The sequence below is a fragment of the Megalopta genalis genome, chromosome 3 (assembly GCF_051020955.1).
Source record: "Megalopta genalis isolate 19385.01 chromosome 3, iyMegGena1_principal, whole genome shotgun sequence".
Lineage (NCBI taxonomy): Eukaryota > Metazoa > Arthropoda > Insecta > Hymenoptera > Halictidae > Megalopta > Megalopta genalis.
In genome coordinates, this window is record NC_135015.1 from 8,901,585 (window position 1) to 8,926,103 (window position 24,519).

At 43.5% G+C, this 24,519-nt stretch overlaps 1 protein-coding gene across 10 annotated transcripts in view; it reads right to left on the reverse strand.

Moving 5' to 3' along the window:
- The window catches only part of LOC143259073 (putative receptor-type tyrosine-protein phosphatase mosPTP-1), a 690,783-nt gene that overhangs the window by 11,422 nt on the left and 654,842 nt on the right, over positions 1-24,519 (reverse strand). For 6 of the 10 annotated variants that reach the window (XM_076519905.1, XM_076519899.1, XM_076519903.1 and 3 more), the window contains exons 7-10: positions 8,558-8,758; positions 6,766-7,046; positions 4,721-4,977; positions 2,975-3,270 (exon numbers count right to left, since the gene is read on the reverse strand). In XM_076519905.1, coding sequence (XP_076376020.1) covers positions 2,975-3,270; positions 4,721-4,977; positions 6,766-7,046; positions 8,558-8,758 — 1,035 coding nt within the window. Of the gene's footprint in view, positions 1-2,974; positions 3,271-4,720; positions 4,978-6,765; positions 7,047-8,557; positions 8,759-22,010; positions 22,638-24,519 lie in introns of all 10 variants that reach the window. The other 4 variants (XM_076519907.1, XM_076519906.1, XM_076519902.1 and 1 more) reach the window with 2 other exon arrangements.

Sequence of the window (24,519 nt, forward strand, 5' to 3'; positions counted from 1 at the left end):
GTATGTTTTAATCGATTCATTGGTCAATCGAACACCAATGCAGGAGACGCCAAACGAATCGGCGCGGTTCATGCAACGATTGAAGCGAATAGAGACGCTTCCGACAGTTCCGACGTGGCTCACGGGTCTGTCTAAATGGGTCCGTTTAAAACAGAGATGTTTGTGGACTGTCAGACGCCGATTTTGAGAAACTTTACAGGCTTGTGGAGCAGTCGGAAATAATAGACACGTCTGTTCGCTAAAAATAGATGTTGGTCGCCGTAATTCTTATATAGCAGTTGCTATATTTTCTGTCACTGCTCTGTGACTCAGGTCACAAATGTCATAGTCAAGGACTATGTTTCAAGTTACTGCTCTGGGACTCAGACGTTGCGGAGAAATGACAGTTAACTCCTGATATACCTCAATTTCACTTAAAATATGCAATCTAGTGCACGTACATACATATGTACTAACGGTAATTTAAATTGAACTTGTAAGTCGACACAAATATGTTTAACATTTCTGAGATAAAAGCATGTATTTTGAGTGTTTTAGAAGAGCAAACTGGTTCCAAAATTTCTTGAAAGCCGCGTTCACGATTTTCGATGATTCTACAAGCCTATAGAGTTCGATCAAGGACCATCCATTGCGAGCCGAGCCGGTTTCGCGAATCGGACGAAAGCCGGCACGCCGGAGTTAGAAAGCAAGATTGGGAACAATTTCAGCTCCATTGGAGGTCTTTTCCACGCGAGGTCGGCCAACGCAGCAACGATTGCAGACTTCCGATACGCGCGATTGCAATTGTCGCATTGCGACTGCAATTGCGATCGCAATTGTCTCTGTTCCGATGAAGGTGAAACGTGCGTCGCGTCGATCCGCTCTGCCGGCGAACCAACGAAAGGCGTGCGCAACGGTCTAGTTCGTGCGAAACGAAAGTGACAAGGCCCGTTAATCATTTCACCATGTTAATCGATTCGGAGACAGCATGGCCCGCGAATACGGGGAAGATAACGCGCGGTGTATCCGCAACAGCTCGCAAGAGCCGGGGTAAAATTAAACAGGCCGGTGTATTGCGAGAATGGAAGAGAAACTCGCGCTGTTTTAAAATAGAATACACCGACCGCGCAGCAGCAGAAAAAAACACACAGAAGCGGTAACGAGAACCTGTCAAAACCGCGTGTGGAAAAGTTCGAAATAAATTTTTCCAGCGAAATCGTGGTCCACGATTCCTTGGCTGGTGTGCTTCTGTCGCTGACAGTTTCGATTGGTTAATATTGTAACGTTTCCAGCGTGTTCCAACGAGATTAAATTTAAAAACAATGACATCCGAACGGGGTTAATTTTCACGCCATTGTTTTTTTTCAGCTGTCGGCATTCTTTTTAACAGAGAGTACGCAACAAGAACGAACTGTTGCCCCTTTTGACAAAACGACTGCATAGAGTGCTGATTTTTATGCATTTCCGCCGCATAAAGACTAGCGAAGTAGAAATTTTTTGCAATTCCTTTTATTGATTGATATTAAAAAAAGAAAGGATCATGGACCGTAGTAAATTGAATAATGAAAAATCAAGTTCGGAAACAATCTATCCCGTTGTATGAACCAAGTTTGTCGTGCATTAAAAAAGTGATTAAATATGTTTTAGCAATGGTATACATCATTAGGCAGGGTGAGTTGATAAAAAGATTTGTAGAAGAAATCGTGCTTCGTCGTTCGTATTTAATATTCCGGAGTTTTATTATTTGCAGATACTGTTCCTGTTAAGTGGTTTCCTGAATTGAACGCAGGTATTTATGCGATCAGATACTTCAGAACTCCGATACATAAATATTCACCAGTATACCGATAACACTGAACGGCTGCAATTAGGCTAGGAATCTTTATGCAAATGCAAGCTTTTCTAGAATCATAAAAGTCTGCGACGTCGTTAAACGGTTTTGCTAGGCAAATGAGGGTATTAAATCTGCGTCATCATTTCTTTAAATATCCATTCTCCTAGACTCTCTGCGTTCACTAGGAATCCATTAACTCTTTCTTTGGGGCACGGTGAGATTAAAAATGTCCCACCTTTTTTAGACCCATTTTGAAATATTGCAATAGCTGCATGCGCATTCATGTACCCACGTGGCATGGTGGGACTATTTGAGTCCCACCCTATAACAACAAATTGAATCATTATTTTTTTATGCTTTTATATTATGCGATTCCTTTGTTAATAAAAATATACCAATTTTGTTTAATTTAAAACGCAATAAAATTTCTGTGCAACGTGGGTCCATTTAATTTTCTAAAATCCTGTGCCCCAAAGAGTTAAACTCCACGAGGTTCCTACAATATCATATTACTGGACCAAGCAATTTTTCAAATATGGAAAATGAAGAAATAGGATTAGCCTTTTCTCAGTCTATAATCAACTGTTTTCAATCAATCAAATTTGACTGAAAATAAAAGAATAAAAAGAATTAAAATACGCTCGATTACTCTCACTGGGATTTCACCTCGATTTAACACAAGACTTTGTCCAGAGTTTCGTACTGTCATGTGTTAATCTTTACCGGATTCACGTAATCTTGTTACCACTTCCGATTCGAACGTAACCTTTTTTACATTTCTAATAAAAACTGAAACGTGCAGATTCGCGTTCACCTTGCGATAGTCTATCAGAATCGTTTACACAATGCTCTGCAAACGCGTGTTCAATAGTGTTACCGATACAAGAGTTGATTAATAATTCCCTTCTTTTTATTGTCACAAGCGGACCGCAGATTTTATGCATTCACGTAAAAGATAATTGGATGAAACGCGAAACTGTGCAGGCACATATTACAAAGCTATGAAACTACAGTACTGTCGTCCTGTTTCTGACCTACATTTCATTGAACTCCACTGTCTCTCGCAATTGCTTTTTTTGCGACTTAGAATAAAGGTCCACAGTCAAGACACGGTGTAAAAAGCGCATAAGAGATGCGGGACAGATGCAAGGTGGAACTTACAGGCGAATATGTTCACGTATCGGTTCTTCGGCTGGTTCTCGACGTAGAGCGAGTTCTTCGCAGGGAACTCGTCGGTCTCCGATTCGATGAACTCAAACTCCTTGCTGAACCCGATGTCGCTGTCTGCATGGAGTCTGGCAACGTGCTGCACGAATTTCTGTATGGCAACGGCGGTGCGTTCGCCGTCCTGTTCGGTGTTCTCCCATTCCTGAAGCATGGGCGCGCTCCGTGGCGGATAGCCGAGGAAGTAGTAAGCGGTGTGGAAGCATTTCCTGAAAATTGGCCTCAGGCAAGGCCTGATGAGTTTCACCGTAAGCATGCATTCGAACGAAAAAAAAACACAGGGAGAACGTAGAAACGGACGAGGATCGCCGAGGAAGCAGCGGGGAGAATGGGGGGGTTTATCGCATGGCGGAACGATACGCTGTTATCAGTGTCGCGCCGCGTCTCTTCATTGGGAACGGAGCGAGTTTGAGCGCGACAAACAAATTGCACCAACTGTGTAGCTTGTTCAAGATGCATCTTACGCACCGACGGAAACACTGCTCGTTCACGATATCTCGGGGTTAAGAAAGAAACGGCTCGGGCTTTCTTCAACTCACAGCTTGAAGTAATTCTTCATGACAGTCGTCACGCGTTCTTCACTGGCCATCGTTAATGAGCGTGCTCCGACGTTCGGCGTCGGGAGAACGATACGGAAATGCTAATCCGACCAGGAAGCGAGGAAACTGAACGGCCCAGAAGTTCGTGGCACGATAAGCATCTTCCTGATCAAAAGGGAAAATTCGATGTCGCTCCTGGTTTACACGTGGTCCGCGCTCGCGAACTTCGTACGGTATGCGTAGCTCGCGGCGATCTGCTTGGCGAAACGCTGTCGTTCGACTAAGAAGCTTCGCTGCGACGTCGGTGCCGGCTGTTATCGCGGCTGATAAGCGGTTAACCAGCGAATCGGAAAGAGATAGATCGACTGGGCGAACGGCCGAGAGGAAAGATGCTCGACCGAGAAACTCCGAAAACGGATGTATGACATTCGTATTTGCTTTCCTGGTTTGCCAGCGACGATCCGTAGTCCAGGAATAGTGTGAAAATGACCCTGGAGACTGATACAGGAGAGTTCTGAGAATATTTAAGCTAAGTTCTCAAAGACAGTACGTACAGAATAGTTCGAAGTTCTTTGACAAATTTTATGACATCGAAAGCTAAGGTATCCAGAGATTTTTGTAGCAGACAAATTTTGAGGTGCAAGTTCAATGAGTTGGTTTTAAGAGGAAACATAGTCTTCTCGAGAGAGCATAAAGTAAGCGCGGGATATCAACAGAAATTCATCGACAAGCAGAGAGGAACAAATTTTTAGCGAATTCTGACGTTGCAGAGAATTCATCGTTAATTTGATTACCAGGTAATTACCTTATCAATGATAGCGTATTCCTTCTCTTGCTAGCAACCTGATCCATTGTCCTATACGGTGCATCATCCGGTATGACGATACCTCGACTGACACGGGCGTTAAGGTACAGCCAAGAGCGCGTAAAGATAAACGAATGAAAAAGTGCGGAACGAGTCGCGATAATTCTTCTATCCTGATAAGAAAATGCCCATGACAAGGTGCAATCTTTCGATATCGGTTCGTTACCGTGTACAGTTGCATCGATACTGGCCGAAGCAAGCGGAGTTCTGAACGGAACACACATGGAGACATGCGGGACTGAAAACTGGCAGACAAACATAGAGAAAGTTGATCCTCACTTCCACAAGACGAAGGATGTTATCATCAGCATCACCGCTAGACAAGCGCAGACCATTCCGGCGATCACTCCGCTGCTGAACTTTCTGGTGCTGTGGGGCAACAATGGTGGAACTTTGTCGCAATCGCGCGTGGCGCGCACCTTCCGTGGGATGGAATCTTCTCCGGCGATGATCAGTTGGTTGTCGATGGCGCTCCGCGTGCCTCCGTGTACCACGATCTCGTAAACCGTGTTCATCGTCAAGTTCGGTATGATTGTCTGTGTATAAACAATATTTACCAATGTAAATACACAGATTTCGCACCGAAGAATCACTCTTCTGCAAATCAAATCCACTATTTTGCAGTGCAAATCCACCATTTTGCAGGTCAAATTCACCATTTTGCAGGTCAAACCCGTCCTTTTACAGATCACTTTCACCCTTTTCCAGAACAAGTTTTTGTACTTTGTTTTTTTATTTCGCGACCAGTAGACTGTGGATTTTATGCATTTATAATTGCAAAGTGAATTGCAAAACATTGAAGACATTAGAAGAATTTATAATGATATTGCTACATTATTCCAATTTATTACAATTATTAAAAAAGAAAAGCATCTACCAACTTATCTTCCTTATTTTTCTTATCTTTCGTATCTTCCTTATCTTGCATGCTATTAACTTAGATAATTTTGATTGCGCATAAAGATCCGCAATGTAATAATCAGCATCAAATTCATTATGCACGATAATCAAAATTTGATTGCGTGCAATGATGAATGGAAAATCCAGGAAATTCTCCCTAATTCGCGCTCAGATTGTGCACAAAAAGATGGATAATTTGGAAAGAGAAGATATTTTATAGTTACCGATATAAAAACGAGCGGCAAGGCTCGAATAATCGTATCTCCTCTTCCCAAATTGTCCATTTTTGTGCACAATCTGAGCGCGAATTAGGGAGAATTTACTGTATGTATGTAGAGCTCGATCCGCAAAAATGGTTGTCCTGCAACTGTTGGTGGCAATTTGAGAGTAATAGTTGGAAGTGATTGATTGCATCTGCCATATGATCTCATAGGCTAGCAAATAATATGTACACTTCGAGGGGAATTTGACCTTGAAGTGCGGATTCTTGTTTCTCAACAAAATTCCTACAACACAATTACAGTAAAGTCTGTCGGGAGATAAAAGTCTCCATTCCCAAACATTTCCGGTACACCCGACGCGACGGTTACAATTAGTCATCGGCAGATAGCGTAAGGTTATCTGTGCCTTTGTCAGAACAATTGTCTGCAGTCTAGGAACCGGTATTTCAATATGCGATTAGACAGGAGGAATCCGCCTACGGTCGAAGAGGTTCGATCACTCGAGAAAACGAAAGGTTCCGAGTTCGAGCTTCGGTCCAGTAAACACCGTAGCCGATTCCTTTCACGATTTGAGAAATCTTCGCCGCGAAGACGGAGCTACGCAGAGAGTGGAAAAACTGTCGTGCCTGGATGATACCCTCGGCCGGACATCTTAATCATAGCGTTTAGACTTTGGTCTGGATGATCGATTTTTTACACGATTTTGAAGAAAGTTAGAATACCGGACCACTTTATGCACTTGCATTCGACTTGTGTTTATTAAACACTATGAATAAACTGTTGACAACGTCTCGATGTCAAAATATGTGACACGTTTTATCTCCTTGCTCTATAATATCGTGAATTTACTGAAAACGAATATCACCCATTTCGTTGTTAATGATATTTAGCCACTAGACTGCAGTATAAAGTTTCTTTTCTTTTTAAGAAGTTATTAAGGTCGAAGAAATCGTTGGCCAACTCGGAATTCCTTTTTAATCCTGCAAAGAAGCTAACGTCACTGCCGCAAACCTTCAAAATCGTTCAACGAGAAACAAGTCAGCAATACGTTTCTTCTATCTTTCGTTGCTTTGAGACAGCAAGAACACCGAAGTCATGGAAAGATTAAGCAAAAAGTATGATGGAATATAATAATCGGTCAACCAGTTTCCCAGGAAAAAGATCTCCAGACAAAAGAGCAAAAAAGGAGGAACAGTAACGTACTGCGCTCTCAAGGTGGTCTTTCTCGGTAAGCACTTCGATCTCCTCGTAACGGTTGTCGTTCTCGATCCGGTACTTGATGAAATAGTAGTCGATCGAGCCCCAAAAGATGCTCGGCCTGGCCCATTGGATGTACACAGAGTCGTGGGTCTGGCAGCTCACATTCAAGATCAACGGTGCTCCGGGTCCAGCGATGTCCGTTTGCCGAATTATGTGATCCGAAGGCTCGCCCTCGTTCTTCCATGTGTACGCCTTCACCCATATTTCGTACTTGGTGTTGGGTTCTGGAAGGAAAACGTTCTTTAATCAGCATGGGAAGATCTACTTGTCTTAGCGGCTCGGCTGTTTGGCCGGTGACCAAAACGGGCTCGGCTGTTTTGGCTCCGGAACAACGACGGCATGGGTTCATAAAATTATTCCGGAACATTCCCCACGACTATATTATCCCGCTATAGCCTGTTATTCGCAAAAAGAGGTCTCAGGTACCGTACCTACACAGATGAGAAGACGGTGAGCTGGCGCGAGAGATGATCCTTCTCTTTGTCTGCTATCGTTTGTTCTCGGTCCAATTAAGTTCATACTAATTGCACTCGAAGCTATTTTAATTCGAAGTCCGAATCATATTTTCTGCCCTACAATGTTTCCCATTTAACTTGGTTGATTTGTTGCAACTTTTGCAGATGAAATCGAGCCAATTGGCACGCGCAATAAGTGCTTGCTGCTTTTAGCAATCGTTTAAGTGTAAATAAAGTTAATGTTATCAAAATTACTTTGAAACGTGGAACAGCAATTTTCAGTGGTGTCTCAGAATTGCCACTCGAGTTGATACTTCAGCAAATAATGAAAATACATGAGATTGCTGATCAGACAAACTTTTCCTCAACTAGGAATTGTGCAATCGTAGCTCAGATCGCAGTTTATAAAATACGAGCGTCAAGAATAGAGTTGAAACTGGTAAACTATGGTAAACTGTGACTCTCCTTTCAAAGAAGAACCTATTCAATCGAGCATGATTGTTTGCGATGATTCAAGTCAAACTTCAGCGCACTTTGCGGGTCTTAATTATTAGGCTGCGGATTTTGCCCGTTTTTCAAGCAGCTTTATATATTATATATATAATATTATCGCAACAGTATACGAACGCTTGTAATTTTACGATTTTAAACAATGAAAATTAAAGCTAGGTGGTCCCGGAAACCTGGTTACGAAAGCAGCAGTTCGAAATGAAGATCGAGATAGTGATTCGTTAAACGAATTCCCGGCTCAGGCACGTTGTCTAACGGTGCATTAATCTGCAGCTATCCAGCTCAAATATGTCGATAAGAGCTTATCGATGACCCAAGTGTGCTGACGGTCCTCATTCTGTTCCCTGAACGATAATTCTCGAAACGGATAACGTTGTTCACTTGATCTTGGACTAGTTCCGTGCTTCCCAAACATACCATCACTCGAGGAACGCCAGAACGATTTAAGGGATTTGGTAGCTTTGGGTGCAATTAGCACAGGCGTCGAATGAAAAGAAGGAGAAAATACAAAAGAGAATTTAAAGTTTTAAATAACGAAGTTATTTAAACAATAAACACACTAGTAGTAAGACATTAATTTTACAAGTTCAAGTTTCAATGTGTTTTTGTGTTTCAAGTCATTTTAAAGCTTCACACACACGCACACGCACACGCGCGCGCGCGCGCGTCTCTACTTTCACAGACCGTCATTGCTTTTCACAGAAACGCTACAAACTGGTGCATCTGTTAAGATCTTGGGAAATTTTGTTAGAGAAAGGTGGAACACTTACTCAGTTCCTTTAAGACGAACTCGATGATGGAGCCATCGTAGTTGTCGGTCTTGTACATCTGAACGTCGGTGCAGTTGGCTTGCATGTAATAGATGCGATAACCGGAAATGATCCCATTGGCTCTCTCGGGCTCGGACCATGACAATTCGATGGTGGTGGAGGTGATGTCATGAGACGAAAGATTCAATGGTTTTGTTGGCGCTGCAAACAGAATTCGTACGCGGAATTAGAACAAGCTCCAGTTCGTTTATGAAAGTACCTGAAAAAGTCCGCGTTAACTTTTACGATCGACAATTTTCCCACGCGATCCGTATAGTATTTTCATGAGTTCCGGTTTCGAGTTATCCTTGAGAGGATTGCGACCGGCGGAACGACAATTTTCCATGTTTCGCGGCGTGGCTCAATATCCGCGGCTCCATAAACTATTTTTCGGTCGATGCACTTGGCGGCGCGCCTCTTTCGCCCCCTTCCGTTCTCTTTCTCGTCTTTTCGGCGAGGCCGCTCTGCTCGTCATCTTCCAAGGTGGCTTTCCAATTTCCCGGGCACAAAGACGAGAGTCGGCTCGCGTCGACCGAAGTCTGAATAATTAATTTCGCCTCGAGTATCTTCTCAGACCCCTCGCGCCGGCGAGTTATACTGCATATAGCCACCGTTCTCACTTTTCGTACAGCCGACCACACTGTCTAAGATCGAGACTGCGTCCTCTTCGACGCGTCTAAAGACACTCCCTTTCGCGAATAAGTCGCCGGGACAACCGGGCTTAACTGTTTGAGGGGCCGCGCTCGTTCCAGAAATCCACTCGAAGAGCAGCGAGCGTCGGGATTTACGCTTCTTTTGTATCGTTCTAAGAAGGCTGCAGCTTTCATACAAATATTTACCAGTTTTTCACATTCTTAACACCAGTTATATTTTTGCAAGCTTCGTCTTGGACGTAGGAGTTCCGAATGATAACTTAACAATCTCGTTACAAGCAAAGACAGTGCTCGTACAGTCGCGAGAAATGTTCAAAGTAATTAATATTTATTTCAATAGGAAACAGAGCGTAGCTAAAACACAGACTAAAGTAAATGTAAAATATTGGTACTATCTACGATACGACAGAAAATGTAAATAAAATCTTGATGAATCAGGTTCTGCGGTCGAATTCAAACCGCATGAATAATGACTTATAATTAATTCCGTCACGTTTTGCTCGAATGACTTCGAATCATTCTAAGATGATCGCGCGAATAAAAAAGATGCTCGTGGCAGCGAGCCATTGTCAATGCTGGCTAGGGGAACATCCCTAAAGTCAATATGCCACCCTAATGCTTCGAGGATGGTCAGGATATCATAAATAACGCCGTGAGCAGCGAAGAGCGAGAACATCGGTGCCTAAACGAGTTGTCCCTTCTAAGATGACACTGTTTCTCTTTGGAAGTGCCTGCGCGAGATATAAATACGTTATCGCCGCAGGTTCCACTGGTTCGGCAAAAGTGTGGATTATGCATCATGTATCTTTGAGCAGATATCACACGTGCAGAACATGTGCTCGTGGTTCTCTTATAGCGGTTCGAAAGGCTTGCTTCTTCGGCCCAACGTAAATTAGCGTATCTCGAACAGATGCGAGCGAAAGTTTACTCTGATAGCGGGCGAGCATTATAAACAGAACTGAAGTACTTAATTTCTAAGCTCTCCTCCTTCTGGCGCACGTTTATCCGTCTCAATTGTTAGCTGTTTGTCGTAAGTTAGACGTTCTATCTGCGGATTATTTCCAGGTTTCAAGAAGCGCGCTTTTCGTATTTAGATTTCTCAAAAGTTTAAAAATATTGCATTAGTCAGAACAGGGGTGACCAACTTCTTCGCCAGACGGAGCACGCGTCCCACCGGCGATTTCTAGGTGTGGGACCCCATCGATGTTTTCAAACTTTCACAGAGGTTTTCAACGTTCTCCCGAGAATTGTTTCGGATGATTTTCAAAATTCTGTTCTTATTTACTGAGATCGTTTTAATGCGACGCTTACAAAAATATGAAACACATTTCCAAGAGTTATTAAACGATTTAAGTAAGATGATTTAAGTAGTAGAACGAGTAAACCAATTTCGCATGCAAAGAGTTGACACCTTCGGGACGACTCTGACAGCTCGAACTCAGCCTCCAGATAAGGAAAATCGCAAATTAAACTTTAAAGCTATGTCCAGACGTTTGTGAGGCAGCCTCAACTGACAGCTGCCTCAATCGCACTGTCACGAGTGTCTCTTTATTAATATGTGAGGCAAGGACGTCGCGAGGCAGCATGAACCATCAATTACCACCTCGGTAACCATGGCATTTGAATCTAGAGCTTGTGCTGCCTCACGCAGTAACATATGTGTGCTTACAATCCCTGGCATTTTCAGGTTTTTGTTGCATTTTACATTCCAGTGATAAACGCAATAAACCTTACGATTTGTATCCATTTTGGAGAATCAAAAATATCGAGATATACGATGTGTACATAATTTATTTGTAAAGTACATGATGGAACTGACCAAATGCTATGCATCCCAAAAGTTTTATTATAGTGAATATAGTTGTTGACAACTGGCAGCTATAAAAATGAGCCGCGAGGCTCGAATAATCGTATCTCCTCTTCCAAAATTGTCCATTTTTGTGTACAATTTGAGCGTCAATTATGGAGAATTTACTGTATTCGTAAATCTAGCACTGTATACGAAACGAGACGAATGACAAATAGCTTCGCGAAGCTGTTTCGCAATATTCGAGCGTAGCTACACTTTCGTATAAATTGTCACTGATTTCAAATAATTTCAAGTTCTGAATAAAGTTTTACATGCAGCGCGACCGAATTTCATCTGCATCGATACAAAACTCTGCAATGCTCTCCATCGTGATAATTAATAACTATGCTGCGGATGATATGCGTTTATGACAAAAACAAGTATGTATCTAAAGTTTGTAACAGTGGAAAAATGAAAAGAATAAATAATCCCTACGAATGAATTAACTTAATCCCTCCTACTATAAATTAACTTAACTCTGAATTATCTTAACGATAAATTCTTGAAGTTACTATAAATTAACTTAACTCTGAATTATATTAACAATAAATAATATTCTGTATTTCTCACAACAACGCGCCACTATAATTCTAACCCACTCAACTGTATCTAAACAATAATTATCCATTGAAAAGCTAATCAGGCTTTCACCTATGGTACGCTAAAACCACCTGAAAGCCATTCCTGTAGCCTACGAAAGTCCTCGAATGTTTAAGCCGAGGAACAACAGCTGCGAACCCTAACAGTGGTTGGATAGAGTCGTTTCCACTGAAAGTTGATTAGCAGGAGAAACAAAAGAACGAACAAGCGCGAAACATTCTATCGTACGGTTTCACGATTGAATTTCGCGGAGTTTCAGGAACGAAGCAGCGGCCGGGGTGGGTTCCGGGGGTTGGCGAGGATTTCCTAGGAACATTACGCGCCACGCGAACCCACCAAACACGGAGCCGGTAATCAGATTCTGCACACATCGCTACAAAACCTTAGGCGGTTCATTATCGAAATTCGCAGCCGGCGCAGCTGGCTGTGTTTTCGATTCTGAACGATAGCTCGGGGAAAACGATACCTTCTGGACACCAAACGGACTTCAATAACGCGTGCTGTACCCCTAGTGCTTCTGCGTAACACAATACTCCTGCAAGCGGTGCGAAACGCTGAGCCCGGCCCGCGCTCGAGCATCCAACTTTGAATATGGATGAACGATCGGTGGGGTGCTAAATCGTGCATGATAGAAAACGCAGGGGCTCAAATTTGCACCTGGTTGCGATGTCCTTTATTTTCTGCTCGGGAGCCTGGCACCTTTCTTTCTTCGCGCGAAAGATATCCGAGACTTTCTATCATTGAAATCAGCTAACGTGATCTGCCAGGAACGATAATGGAACAATTATGTGACAATCATTTGTGACAATCGGCGTTTTTTAGTTTCCCTTCTTCGTCAGTGAACGCTATAGAGATTTCGGTGAATTGTTAAGAATACAATTCTGCCTGAATTGAGAATGGCATTGAGCGACATAGAGAACGGCGTCAAATAGCAATTGGACACGTAAATTCGCTCGTGCCCAGATAAAAAAATGTTCAAGCATGAAAATTCTTGTTGCTCGGATTGCAGTTGGATATCGATACGATCGGGCGACAAACTGCGTTCGCAGTATTTACATACCCGCCGTTCGAACCAGCCGGGGCGAGTTTCAACGCTGAGAAGGGAAACGCGCGAATCAAATGGTCTACATATTTGGAAATTCTATACTAAAATAGACGGGCACTACGTGACGAATCAATTTTGTCTTAACTCGTTGAATTTATTCCACGTACTCTTCTCTAAGGAGTATTAAAAATGCAATTTTTGTATTTTGATAAAAGTACAAGTTATTTTCTTCTCTGGATTTACAAATTATGTCACACAAAACGTACGGTGTGCAAATTTGTTCGATAGCATTTATGTGCTTTTCTGCACGTGACTGTAAATAACTGGCAATTGAACAGCCGAAAAAATGTAGTAAAATTAAAATAACTTGTACGAAATAATTTAACGGAAGTACACTGCACGATCAATTGGATACATACAAAGATGGATAAATAATTTCGTCAGCCATATTGTATGGCCGACGCGGCAGTCGACGCGTTAAGTATACAAAATACTGATTCTCTGCAACCGAAGCCGACCGTGAAAGTATCTATCCGCGTTCCCATATTTCGTATTCACCCTTTCTGTTACCGTTCCATTTCCGCGATGGGTTTTCCACGGACGTTCGTCCGGAAAGCGATCGCCCCGTAATTCCTGCTCGCTTCGAGTCTTCTATTTCGGCTCGGGCGGAAGAACGGCTCCGCTTCGTATTCACCGTGCATTAACGATGGAAATGAAGAGGCGAGTCACGGCGATTAGACGCAGGACTTTAGAATTCGCGGCCGACCGATGATGTTGTATCGAGTGTACGTGCACGCACGAGCACGAAAAATGAATACGATTACGCGGTGAATAGGCAAGGTCGGGCTCGACCCGTTTCGCGTACCGGCAAACAGCCGTCGAGAAAAACGAAGGAAAGAGAAAGGTGAGAACCTAGTCCCGCTGATTACGTCGAGGACTTTTTTTCGTCCGACTTTTCCGGGTCGAGGGAAAACGCGAATCTGCCAACCCTTTCTCCTCGCCTTGTTCGGGAACTTTTGTTCCCGATCCTTTTAAACCATTTTTCTTTTTTACCAACCGCACGACAATTCCGAAAAACGTGGCATGTCGCAATTTCAAAAAATTTGAGATCATGCACATTAAATGAGCTGTAGCAGAATTTATGTATTTGGCAGAGAAAAGTCACGAAAGCAAATTCGATAAGCTCAAAAAGGTAGAATAACTAGGGGTGTCCCTGCTTACAACCACAGAATTATTTCTCTCTGCATTTTGTGGACATTGTTTTAACCTCTTACCTCCAACACAATTATTTACAAAATAAACAGTCTATAGAAGATCTTTGTTAATAATCTTGTTCAGTACAATGAACTTCGACGAAATGCAAAATATATCTATAATGTAAGGAGACATCATTTTTCATGTCTAGCTAGTTTAATTATTTATTTACTTTCTCGTTGCTGACTAAAAATAACGCGTGTAGCACGTCATTTCAGCGCAAGGGGTTAATTATTGAAACGATGTTAGTTCTGCCACGAAACTGAAACAAATATTTTTGCGACTTTTGTAAAACTGACCAAGAAACTATTAAAATATATTTAATAAATAGTATAAATCTATTAACTTATTTTGGCTTGCAATATTATTAAATATCTTCCTGACTTTTGTAAAAGTAGGTTTGTGGGCAAAACGTAAGTTTAAAGTAAGAATCGCAAAATTCGTTTTCCTCGTAGCAAGTCATTAACGATAAAGTAGCTCCACTGAGCACAGTTGCGAAAGAAGTCGTAAGACAAGGCAGAGTGAAGAGTCTCGTCACTTGCCTGATTGCTCACTTCAAAAATTCTGCTAAAGATTGAAAGGGAAAGTTCTCCGGTAACGAAGGGATTCTACCCTTATATAGAAGAACCGTATTAGTTTGTTTATTAATAATGAACGAATGAAAGATTGAAATATATTTTTAATATTTTAATCGAATTGTTAGGTCTATTAATAAGACAATCTCTAGAAACTGAAGTGATAAAAAATCGGTTTCGCAGATTGAAAGATGCGTTGTAGGAAATCTGAACTAAGAATGTTATCATTCTTTAATCACACAAATGTTTCCTAGTATATCATAAATTTGTATGTTCCGTAAATTTGCAGGTTCTTCGAATATCACGCTCTGTTGTAATTATAATAACGTCACGTACAAAATTAATTTTTGATATCCTTTCTATGAAATTCAAATTTATTAAATTTTTTTCGGTCTCGGAAAACTCAACTCAACTGTGCGAACTTTGTCGCTCGAACGAAACCCTTCTTTCATTTCCGGCAAGGTTCAAATCTCCAATTCTAATTTCTCTGACACTTTCGGTTTTTTCACTTTCCATCAGTAAAAAGAATTCTTCCGTATGTTACGAACGGTCGAGCGGATCGGCAGATTGAATTTCAGTGTCGTTGGAAATGAAAGGATCGGTAACTGCTCGTCAGATAGTTACCGCGAACCGGTGCGCTACGTTCTCCGCAGGTGACTAATCCTCCGTACCGAAACAAAACCGTCTATCCATATTTACGATTCTTTTATGCGGAGTCTTGCTTCAGCGAACGACAAAGCGCCTTCGCAAAATACTAAGCAATTCGAGTTACGGATCGATTCTTCTTGGAAATAATACGTTGCTGCTTTCGTATTTTCCTAAGGTTGCCGCGCGCGCAACCCGATGCTATCGGCCGTTCAAATTATCGGTAGAAAGAAACCCAGCGACCGGAAAATTTTAATACAATGTACGAGCGAAATTGCCGGCACTCAGGCAACGCTTTGGTTAATGGCTTGGCCCGAACCTGGCAAATCGGCAGGTGAGTCAGGATCACGCTACGTACTGCATATGTCGTGGAGCGACGTCAAGCTTCGCGTCTTTTTTATTGGATGCGCTGATTCAGCAGTGTCTCGATTATTACGATTATGTTCTAAATTATTGCAAGTAAAACAACAACGTACTGTCTTTTACACTTTACGATTATCGTGTTGTCATCCACTAGACCAGCTTTATAAGTTTCATATGCCAATGATTTATTAAGAATGCATTTATTGTTATCATTATCAATATATTAACACGTTCCGTGCCGAGCTTTTTTTACTCGAATCTTCACACTTTGATATTTTACTAAAACTTGATGTATTACGTGCAATTATTAATTCTCGTACACATAACAACGTAACAAAAACTTATCAACGCCCATTCTTGCGGTGGAAATTGATTCTTCGGTTCTAAATTTCTTGTAAACAATTTGTTCAGTTCACTAAGTAAACATGCAAGCGTGTACCATGGATGGTACATGTGGCACGGAACGTGTTAAAAGCCAGTCTCCTTTATTTAAGTATCCGATAATATCAAAGCACTCATTTATACACTATTTGGAATGACTTCAGATTTCGTATGATTTGATAGTAATATCATTTCGACGTCTTTCAAAGCGTTTAGTTCAAGCTTGAAATAAATATTAGTGCACTATGCAATGAATGAGTAATTAATATACAATATAGTAGATTTGATAAATAAGGGAACGCATGATGCATCTTTAAAACCCTGAATGCACTTTTAATCTCCTTTAAAATTCAATCTATACAGCACGAAACGACAGACAACTGTGAAAAACGGATACGTTACAGAGGCAACAGATCGTAAATAATATATTCAGATGTTGCATGTGTATTAAATAACATCGAACGAATTTATAATCGACAAAATCAATTCCTACGTCTCCGTATATTTAATCAAAGAAACAAATGCGGCCGGCCTTGTGGCGTCCTTGGCCCTGCCTACAAACAGCTCACCACATGAAATTCTAATATCCTCCTCGACCTCTGTCGGCAGTCACACTTTCAGTTTCTTCTCGATTGATTCTGCTCCGACGGTCTATCGATTGTGCGCGTTGAAACCGATCACCCCGTATAGAATTCCTGACCGCAATTATCTAAATGATCGGAAGAAAACCGACTCTCCGGGGATGCATAGAACGGGCGGCGTTCCACGAGGATACGAGAAATAGGCGAAAGTGGCTTTATTAGGATAGGCTCGGGCATGAGTAACGACGTGCCAGTGAAAGGAACCGTTGATAAGAAAACGAGCGACCGCAGACAACCTGTTTCTCGCGTCGCCCTGTCCATGATTTCCTGGACGGGAAATTTATGAATCAGGCCGCACAGGCCGCACGAATTTTCCGTTCTCAAATACGCCATTATGTCCACGACCCACCTGAACATTCTACCTGCACGAAATGCTTATGCAAATGTGGACACGCGAGTGACAGAGAAGAGATCGATTAACGAGAAAAATGTGAAGTCGACAGATCTTGGCTGAGATCAGATTATACATATGTATAGTGTAAAAACTTCTTGTGTAACCATCATACACATTTTGAGACGAGATAGATTGCAGTCAGTTCGATAACCTAATGCCTGAAACGTGTTCCTAAACCATTCGTCGCTCGGTAATTCTCCCGACTTCCTATTTTCCTGCACCACTTTCTATTTTCCCTGGCGACTTCGCCGCAACGTTTCCTCGTTCACGGTTTCGGCTTAATTAATTATTCTTTCTTTCCCTTTATTCTGCTTTGCCAATCGTCTGCCCGGATTTTGTAATGCGTAGAGCGCAACTGCATTTTACTTTTTACGTGTAACGAATCGAATCACGCGCAGTGTTTTCTGCGCACGTATTCGTGTTTTGCTCAATGCTCGATATAATGGAAATCTAGGTATTACCGGGCAATATTATCTGGAAAATGTTTTCGGAGGACTCTGTAACTCTGTCCATTATCTTCAATTTAATCGCATTCAAATTAAATCAAATATTCATTTTTCATTAAATAAAAAAGACTATGCTATTTATTCTTTTGTAACTATTGGACAACTTGACGAGCCATTTTATAGCAGAAAGAGAATAGGCAATTTTTGGACGAGATTCTTGATTTTCGTGGATCATTGAAGGAGTTCAAAGTATTAGATCTACCGGAAAGTTCTGCCCGTTTAAGAAATGAAAGGAAATAATAGATCTTTCATAAATTTAGTAATATTTATATCGTACAATATAATTTCCGTCGTTACTTATGACCTCTTGCCAGCGTGATGGCAATTTGTGAGTAACATTTTTCAAAAATATATGTCTCAAATGAACATGTGCACACCTATCGAAATTTGCAATGACATTATCGGACAGAACTTTCCGGTAGACCTAATATGAAATAACATTCATACTTAAATCCTTTTATTTCTAGAAATCTCCGCCATAAGGCAAACTCGTCGAAGTACGGCAGGGGGTTAGGTCTTTGAAAGGACAACTTCCCGAATCGGTACCACCATCGATCGACGGAATCGTTGATTCCGGCACGGGTTACCCAACCCGCTATCGGCAAAAATTCAATAGCCATACAAAGGTGTTGGCGATCGACTATAATTGCCAGCGGTGTTCGATTGCAACAGATTAAGTGGGGCGGCACGGTTCGCTGGAAAAGGCGACGGGGTGTCGCGGGGCGTAGTCCGCCATTAATTCAAGGAGCGCGTCCTCCGCGACGGACATCGGCAAACGCACAAAAAAAGCGGCTAGACATTTCGGAGCATGCGAATTAGAATCGCGACCTTGGGGCTCTCGGTCGCGCGCCCGCGCTAACACCTTCGGCACGTAAAAATAGCACGTCTGGATGGCTCGCGAAAGATAACGTGCTTTGACTTTCAAAAAAACGAAATGAAAAGAAACCGAGCATAAACGGCGACGAGTATTTCCATAATTTTATACCTGGCCCGAGAGGACGTTTGTGAGGTCAACCGGCAAGGCCCGGTCCGGTCCAGCCCGGCGCGACGCGACGCGACGTACGGTTGTTGCAATCGGTGCAAGGAGGAGGAGAAGCTCTGCATGCGGATCACGCGCACCCGCGAATCAAGACCCGAGGACCATTGCGAAAAGTGGACCAAAACGTGAAGGGACCGTGATTAAATGTCGCTCGAGGGCGTTCAATAGAATCACACTGGGGCACAAGCAGCCTTGCTCGCTCCTCTTTCTCTCTTTCTCTTTTTCTCCCTCTCTATATTTCTCTCTCTCTCTCTCTCTCTCTTTCTCTGCATCTCTCTGCCCCGTATTCCAGAAAATATTGCGCGATCCTAACTGCGTTCTGTCTCCTGCTTTTTTATTCGCGCGTCGATGAAATTTTGATTAAAATCTATTAAGTGAATCAGGCTTCGTTAGGGTACACGAGGTGTAAAAGGGTTACAGAAGTGCTGCAATCAATCCTGTCTTCTATTCGTGTATTGATGAATTAGCTGTTCTGATTTTGTGTGACTTGTTCGAGGTGACTTGTTCATTGGTCGACGTTTGAAGCAGGACGCAGAGGAATCGAATTTGTTCAAGCCGCGATTTGTCTTCCCTTAAAGCTATCTTGGAGGGCTATTCTAGTGCCTTAAAAATTCAATGATTTTTTTTACATTACCTTGAACAACATAGTTTCAAAAATGTACGTGCAAATCAGCATCGTTGAACTTTCAAAATTAACGAAATTTTCATTGTTGAACGATGTGACGATTATCCGTATTGCGACCACGGAAACCACGTAACTCCGAAGAAAATGATTACTGTAGCTTAACAGATGTCGAGTAGATTCATTGAACGTCCCAGAATTCATCGAAAGATTCCCAAAGATTTATCCTACGATCAGAATGTCGAGCGAGCAGGACCCTTAAATTTCGAACGTAAAATGTACTTTCTTCCGACTGCGATATTTTCTACTTAATTGGCAGCCGGACGCTCTGGTTAATCAACGGAAGATTAATCGTGCAACGGTTGCCGAAACCCCTAAAAAAGTACCGAGCCATTAGGGAAACTGGACCGAAACGGGAGGACGGAACGTGCTGGTGCGCCCGGCCGGAAACGAGATCCGCTCGGTGGAAGCAGGATCGAGTGACGCTCGAGGGCGCTTCCTCTCGCGTCGGGGAACCAGTTTCGTGGCCAGGCATCGGAACTGGATCGCGGGCATTGAAGACGAAACGTAACGCAGTGTTTTCATGGCTTTATGACAACCTGCGCACCCGTGATTCCGTACTCGGTCACTTACGTAACGCTGACGGCAAGGTGCGTTCCAAAGACTAGGAGCCGGAGAAACGAGGGCGAATAGGTGAACAGGGAGAAAAAGAGGGACACAGCCGGCGAGATCGCGAGAGAGACGGACACTGGCGTGAGCAGATTCCGCGATGGAAGTGTAATATACGAGCTGCACCTCGTTCTTCGAAATCGAGACGGAAAAGGAAATGAGCCGGCTCCGCCAGCGTGCGAGTGGAAAATCTCGTGATGCGATTACGGGCGCAAACGGCTCCAGAAAAATTTCCTCGAGGGATCTATTTTCGGCGCAATGCAGATTGCACGGTGCAGCCTCGTATATCGCTTAACGAGAACTTCAGTCGAATTTTCTTGAGCGTCCAATTCAGAAAAATGTCTGCTAATGCGGCGCTCTTCAAGATTAAGGTCTCCTCCACTGCTAAACGGATACGATCCCTCTGCAGCTACCGAGTATTTAATATTCCGGCAGAATGTCTCTCGTTCATTGTTCACATAATTGCGGCTTGCGCACAGTTCTTATTACATTCGGAATGAATTAATGCCGTAACAATGCGGCCGGCTAATTTCGCTTTGAGTGGCTTGTGGCAGAGAAAATTACATTTAATGCCGGAGCTCTGATATAAAAGTTAATTTCACGCGAAGCCCGGCATTCATTTTTACCACCGTGTCTCAGTGCGACGCTGCGTTCCAGTCGTTTGCTTTTATCGGTTAACCAAACATTCGATTAATCAATTGGTAATCGATCGATCCGGCCGATATCAGGGCGATAATATTTTCGCAGCTGTAAGCGAATGTCGCCGTTAATCAAACAACAACAATTAACGAAATAAATGTTTCCGCAAACAAAGGCTTGGACTAAAATGATATGAAACGCCGCGGTCGAGCGGGTTTCGTTGTGCCATTTTCGCCTGTTAATTGCAGCCGATATCGAATCAATTGGTTGTCACTGTAATGAACATTCGCGAAGAATGGAAGAGACTAGTAAGCAGACACACAAGGCGACTCTCTTTTGTAACGTGTTACATACACAAAGTTTAGAGGACGCTCGTAATTGAATAATTTGCGGTAAAAGGCAACTTCGTCGTTTCAGGAATTATACGACGAAGAATCTGAAGTGGGCCATGTTGACACGTTTAGTCGACTGGCTTCGGCGTCAAGAACTTTTAATTGGCCGATAGCCAAGCAATCTTGAAACCTGCTCGAATGGAGTTCATTCTTCTCGCGAAAAATCAATACATCGCAATTTTATTGGTTGTATCTACGATTTATGAGTGGCCATAAGTCCGTACGGTACCAGAGACGAACGTTAGAGACAGGATCATTAAAAAGTCACAGGCATTGGAACGTCCTGCGGAGACGTTTCGCTCGCGCCGCTATTCTTTCGTCCTTCTTTATTTATTTATGCCGGCGGGATACTGTTGGATCAGCGACACCGGGCGATTAATCGGATATATTTCACGCACTGTGCATTGTGTCGTCATCGCGCAGGGACAGAGCGATTTCAAGTGCTCCTTTCATTCATGAAAAGCGAATGTAATGGAGTAGCAGCTTTGCTCGTTGCGTGCCACTCAAACGAACTTTAAAAACAGACTACTGTACTCTAGCGGCTTGCGAGACTTCAAACTCCGCGAAATTTTGACCGCACGACGCGCTCCGAGATTCTCGAAAAGTAAAAAAAATGTTCTAGCTGCCCTTTAGCAAATTAACAAGAAAAATCGCACACGCGAATACCAAAGCTTCTCCCATCGAGTTAAGAAAGAAAACGAAGTCGGCGTCTCCATTGCTTTCTAATAAAACAGCTCGTAACACCGTTTGACAGACACTGTGCAGGACAGTGGCGTCGCACCGATGAGATTTCGTATAGGGTGTAATAGCATCCGACACGAATCGAAAACACGCGGCAAAGAAGTCTGGTAACGTTTCCTCGTGCAGTCGGTCACGTAATACCAGCTATAATCTAACGAGACAGCAACCTCGAGAAATCTCGGGTGCACTTTCATTTCCACGTCGGGCACACATCTTTTATACAGGACAGACCTGCCAACCAGGCCGATACAAAAACAGATCTGAAAGAACATCGTACGGTGTACGTCCGATGTACGTACATCCTCTCGGAGGTCCGGAAGAACGCACAATGGATACAGTGTCCTTTTCTGTTTGGTCCGCGACCAGGAAAACGTCCGGCAAAGCCGGCGCCGTAGATCCGATTTACCTCGATAAATGTCGCTGTCGTTCTCCGTGGAGGAGACTGGCACCGTGTAAGTGGTCTGCTCGTAGGTCTGCTCGTCGGTGTACGCGATCGGGTCCGCGGACGCGAGCAGGATCCTCAGGATGACAGCCACTGCGGCCGCGAGTTGGGCGGCACTGAATATCCTGGCCCACGACATTTTCGTTTTGCAGCTGCAGCTGTGAAGCGTCGTGACGTGGCACGGCGTGGCTCTTCTCCACCGGGCTATTTCATAAATTCGTCCATCCTCGCGGTTCGCGGCGGCGTTTTCGTCGCGGTCGTTTCACCCCCGAGACTGGAACGCGCGCGGCCGCTCGTGCGAGGATTCCAGGCGGAGCGAAGAGAGTCCTCGCGAATGTCCGTGCCGATTAGCACGCGTTACATCGCGACCCCGTGCTCCACAGGGGATAAGGATTCGCATTGTCTCATGGCACCCCGAGACGCAACGATCCGTCCCCTCCCTGTCCGCCGGTTGCCGGGCTCGTTGGCGACGACTGGCTCGTTCAAGGATTCACCGGCGCACCATCATCATTTTCCTAAACGGTTTCACTCGGCCGTGGCGAATTGGCTGTTACGACGGAATCGATCGGCCGGACATGTCCCGGCGGTAGCCTGAAGGAATATCGAAATTGTGGCAGGCACGTCGGGGACCCGAGGATCGAGCTAACGAAGCGGCGATTGCATTCGCGCTCCGTGTGCATCCTCGCGGCCCGATGCATGTGCCTCTCGTAGACCGGCGAGTACACGTACGCGCAACGCGAGCGGAATATTAACGTGGCTCGAGATCGAACCCGACCAGCCCAATTTGGTCTCCTCCTGTCGTCGATAAATAATCTCCATCCCTTCCTTCTGCCCTTTCCCCGGCCCGCATTTTGCTCCTCGCGCCGCGCCGTTCCGCCCCGACGCCGCTGATTACCACTTTGTTTTCCCGACCGCGAACGAAAACCCGGAGAAAACCGAATCCGACGGTTCGCACACCGGGCAACGTTTCTCTCGCTAGCGTTGCCCTAATTGCACCGCCGACCGGCTCAATTAGTCGGAATTATGGCCTCGATTGTTTCTCGTCGGGCACAGAAGAGACCGGGCGCGCAGCAACAGCGCCGGTAGCAACAACGGAGACGCGACCAGCCGGCAGCGACAAACGCATCAGGTTCGCCAGCCGCTCAGCAATAATTACACGGCCCCTCTCGAACGTTTTAAAGCGGCTTCCCCTTATATTTTTAGTGCGTCAAGACCGAGGGGATATACGGCCGGCCACGTCGGGGCCTCCCAGCCGACAGTCGTTTTGCGCTTTTACAGGGGGAGTTGTCGAAAACCAAGGCTCGTTCGCCGTACCGTCGCGCCGGCACGTCCCGGCTCTGGGTCAGTCTGTGAATCTAGATGAAAGTGATACAGAAACTTCGTCGACTACTGTTGTTCGACGTTAGAACTACTTAGACGGGCCTGAATGACTTGTTTCCGACGCTATTTTCTCTTTTATGGTTACCGAAGCTATAAAGATGTTCCTGTGAGGAGTGTTTCGATAAACTTCTTTATTCAAGCATAGGGTAGTGGAGCCAGTTATTGCGACCTGCTGTGCCTTTTTGTTTGTTTTCGGGAATAATTCATTTTGATATCTATCGAATAAAACGTATTCGATTCTGCTTTATATTGAAATATGAACAAAATACACGAAATCTTATCCGATAATATCGGATAATTCAATCTTGTTACTGCTGTGAAAGCATTGCATTTAGGGCTCGGTTGTTCTAGTGATCATTTTCAGTTCGTTCGCGTTTGCAAATCTCGGCACAATTTTAACGAAACATCGTTAACCCTTTCGTCGGTGCTAAACAATCTCCTACAATGTTCAGTAACATTTTATGCATTTGTGATAAAAAAAAAAGTTTAAAAGAATTTGAACGCATCTTATTGAAGCGATTAAATACAGCATTTATTTGGCATCTGTTTTTACCGTTTAATAAAGACGATTTTTATTTTACGTAAAATAATCGCGTATCAAAATCCAGCCAATTTTTTACTTCATTTAATTCAGCTACTGGAGTAGAAATAAATAGGTCGGCTACGGTTGTTGCATTTTGTAAGTCATTTTCTGGTCTTTGGTTACCGTGAAAATCAGACGCGAATCTCAGCCAAGCGTTGTATTATTTAGCATACTCGAGACCGGCGACGATGCAAATGAAATAATGCAGTACGGGTATACGTAACTAGTGCTACTTAATTACAGAGCGACACGGCACGGCTGAAACGCGGGCTTTAATTGTCGACGTTTACGTTATCTGTGCGAAAAAAATGCAGAAAATATTAATGAATAATTCTCGAGGACGAGATAAATTAAGATAGCGGATAGAATAACGTTAATTAGTACAGCAGAATGTCATATTTCGTTTCTCACAAATCAGTAAGTTGCAGCTGCGATATCGCAATGAGAAACACATTTTCGCGATGAAAGATTCAAGAATGGATTTTAAATTACAAATATGAACAACAATTT